The sequence below is a fragment of the Aptenodytes forsteri genome, unplaced genomic scaffold (genome assembly GCF_000699145.1).
Source record: "Aptenodytes forsteri isolate BGI_AS27 unplaced genomic scaffold, ASM69914v1 Scaffold611, whole genome shotgun sequence".
Taxonomy (NCBI): domain Eukaryota; kingdom Metazoa; phylum Chordata; class Aves; order Sphenisciformes; family Spheniscidae; genus Aptenodytes; species Aptenodytes forsteri.
Genome location: NW_008795331.1, coordinates 64,153 through 65,809, shown reverse-complemented (window position 1 = coordinate 65,809; position 1,657 = coordinate 64,153). Strand labels below are relative to the sequence as shown.

Below are 1,657 nucleotides of genomic sequence, written 5' to 3'. Positions count from 1 at the left end.
TGCACCCCCTGGTGCCCACCCCCCCAAGCGACCCCAGCATCTGGCACCTTGATGGTCTTGGTCTGCAGCTTGAGGCCGTTGAGGGTACTGATGGCCTTGTCAGCGTCACCCGCCTCAACATAGTTGACGAAGCCGTAGCCCAGGCTCTGCCCTGGGGCACGGGGTCAGCACAGAGGGTGGCCCCAGCACCAGGCCCAGTCATGCCATCCCCAGTCCCTGTCCCCACCCCCACCCCTGTCCCCAAGGCCCGTTTCCATCCCATCTTCATCTCTATCCCTGTGGGTCCCCATCCCCACGTGTCCCCATGTCCCTGTACCAGGGATCCTGTGGTTGAGCTTGCAGGACCTGATGTCTTCAGAGAGGTTCCTGAAGTTGTCCCTGTCCCCACGGTCCCATCCACATGCCCATCCCTGTCTCAGTCCTCATGGGTCCCCATGTCCCATCCCCCCATTTCCTGTGTCCAGTCTCCCCGTGCCCCCATGTCCTATCTGCCCCCATGTCCCATCTCCCCATGTCCTGTTTCCACACGTCCCATGCCCCCGTATCCCACCCGCCATGTCCTGTCTCCCCATGCCCTGTGTCCCTTGTCCCATCTCCCTGCGTCCCATCTCCCCATGTCCCATCTCCCTATGTTCTGTCTGTGTCCAGTCTCCCCATGTCCCACATCTCCATGTCCCATCTGCCTCTGTCCCCGTCTCCCCATGTCCTACGTCCCTGTGTCCCATCTGCCCCTGTTCCTGTGTCCCATCTCCCCGTGTTCCATCTCCCCATATCCCATGTCCCCACGTCCCATCTGCCTGTGTCCCATGTCCTGTCTCCCCTGTCCCATACCAGTGACCTTGTCGCGGACGAGCTTGCAGGACTCAATGTCCCCGAGGCTGCCAAAGAGGCTCCGCAGCTCCTCCTGGCTCATGTTCTGGGGCAGGTAGTTGACGATCAGGTTGGTTTTGCTGTCATCGGCCGTGGTGGGGCCCGGGGGGGCCCCATTGGGCAGTGCCGCCGCCACCCCTGGTCCTGGCACCGCCACTACTGGCACGGGAACGGGGACAGGGCCGCAGCCTGACGGCCCCGGGGTGCTGGGAGCCTGGGCCTCCACCGTGCTTAGGATCTGCTGAGGGGATGGATGGGGGTCACCAGGGTGTCTCCATCACAGGGACAGTGGAGGGACAGGGACATGGGGACAGCAGAGGGACAGGGACACCAGGGTCATGTGGACAGCACAGGGACAGGGACACAGGCACGGGGAACCCCAGGTGGTGGGGACACAGAGTCATCACCGAGGTGAAGTGGGGATGGAGCCATGGGGGGGACAAGAGAATGGGGACAGCAGGACGCGGCAGCAGGGATGAGGGCACCGGGAGACGGGAACAGGGACAACTCGGTTGGGGACGTGGGGGCAGCGGGCTCTTCGGGGCCCAGATGCCTGGGTCCCCACAGGTTGTCCCTCCCCCCCCAGCAGGGCAGGAGGCAACCCAGGCGTCCGGACTCCCGCCGCGCCCCGCTGCCCCAAAGCGGGAGGGGACTCAGGCGTCCAGCGTGCCCCTCCCCCCGGGGGGGATAATCCCCCATTGTGCAGCGGAGCCCCCGCCCCTCCCCCCCCGCACAATAGCGGGGACAATGAGCCTTTGTCGCCGGGAGACGGGAGACCCGCGGCCCG

General features: G+C 65.2%; 1 protein-coding gene across 1 annotated transcript in view; it reads right to left on the bottom strand.

Moving 5' to 3' along the window:
• Positions 1–1,657, bottom strand: part of LOC103899596 (ELAV-like protein 3) — an 11,687-nt gene that overhangs the window by 1,776 nt on the left and 8,254 nt on the right. Inside the window, 2 exon segments of the mRNA XM_009280089.1 lie at positions 37–151; positions 832–1,111. Coding sequence (XP_009278364.1) covers positions 37–151; positions 832–1,111 — 395 coding nt within the window.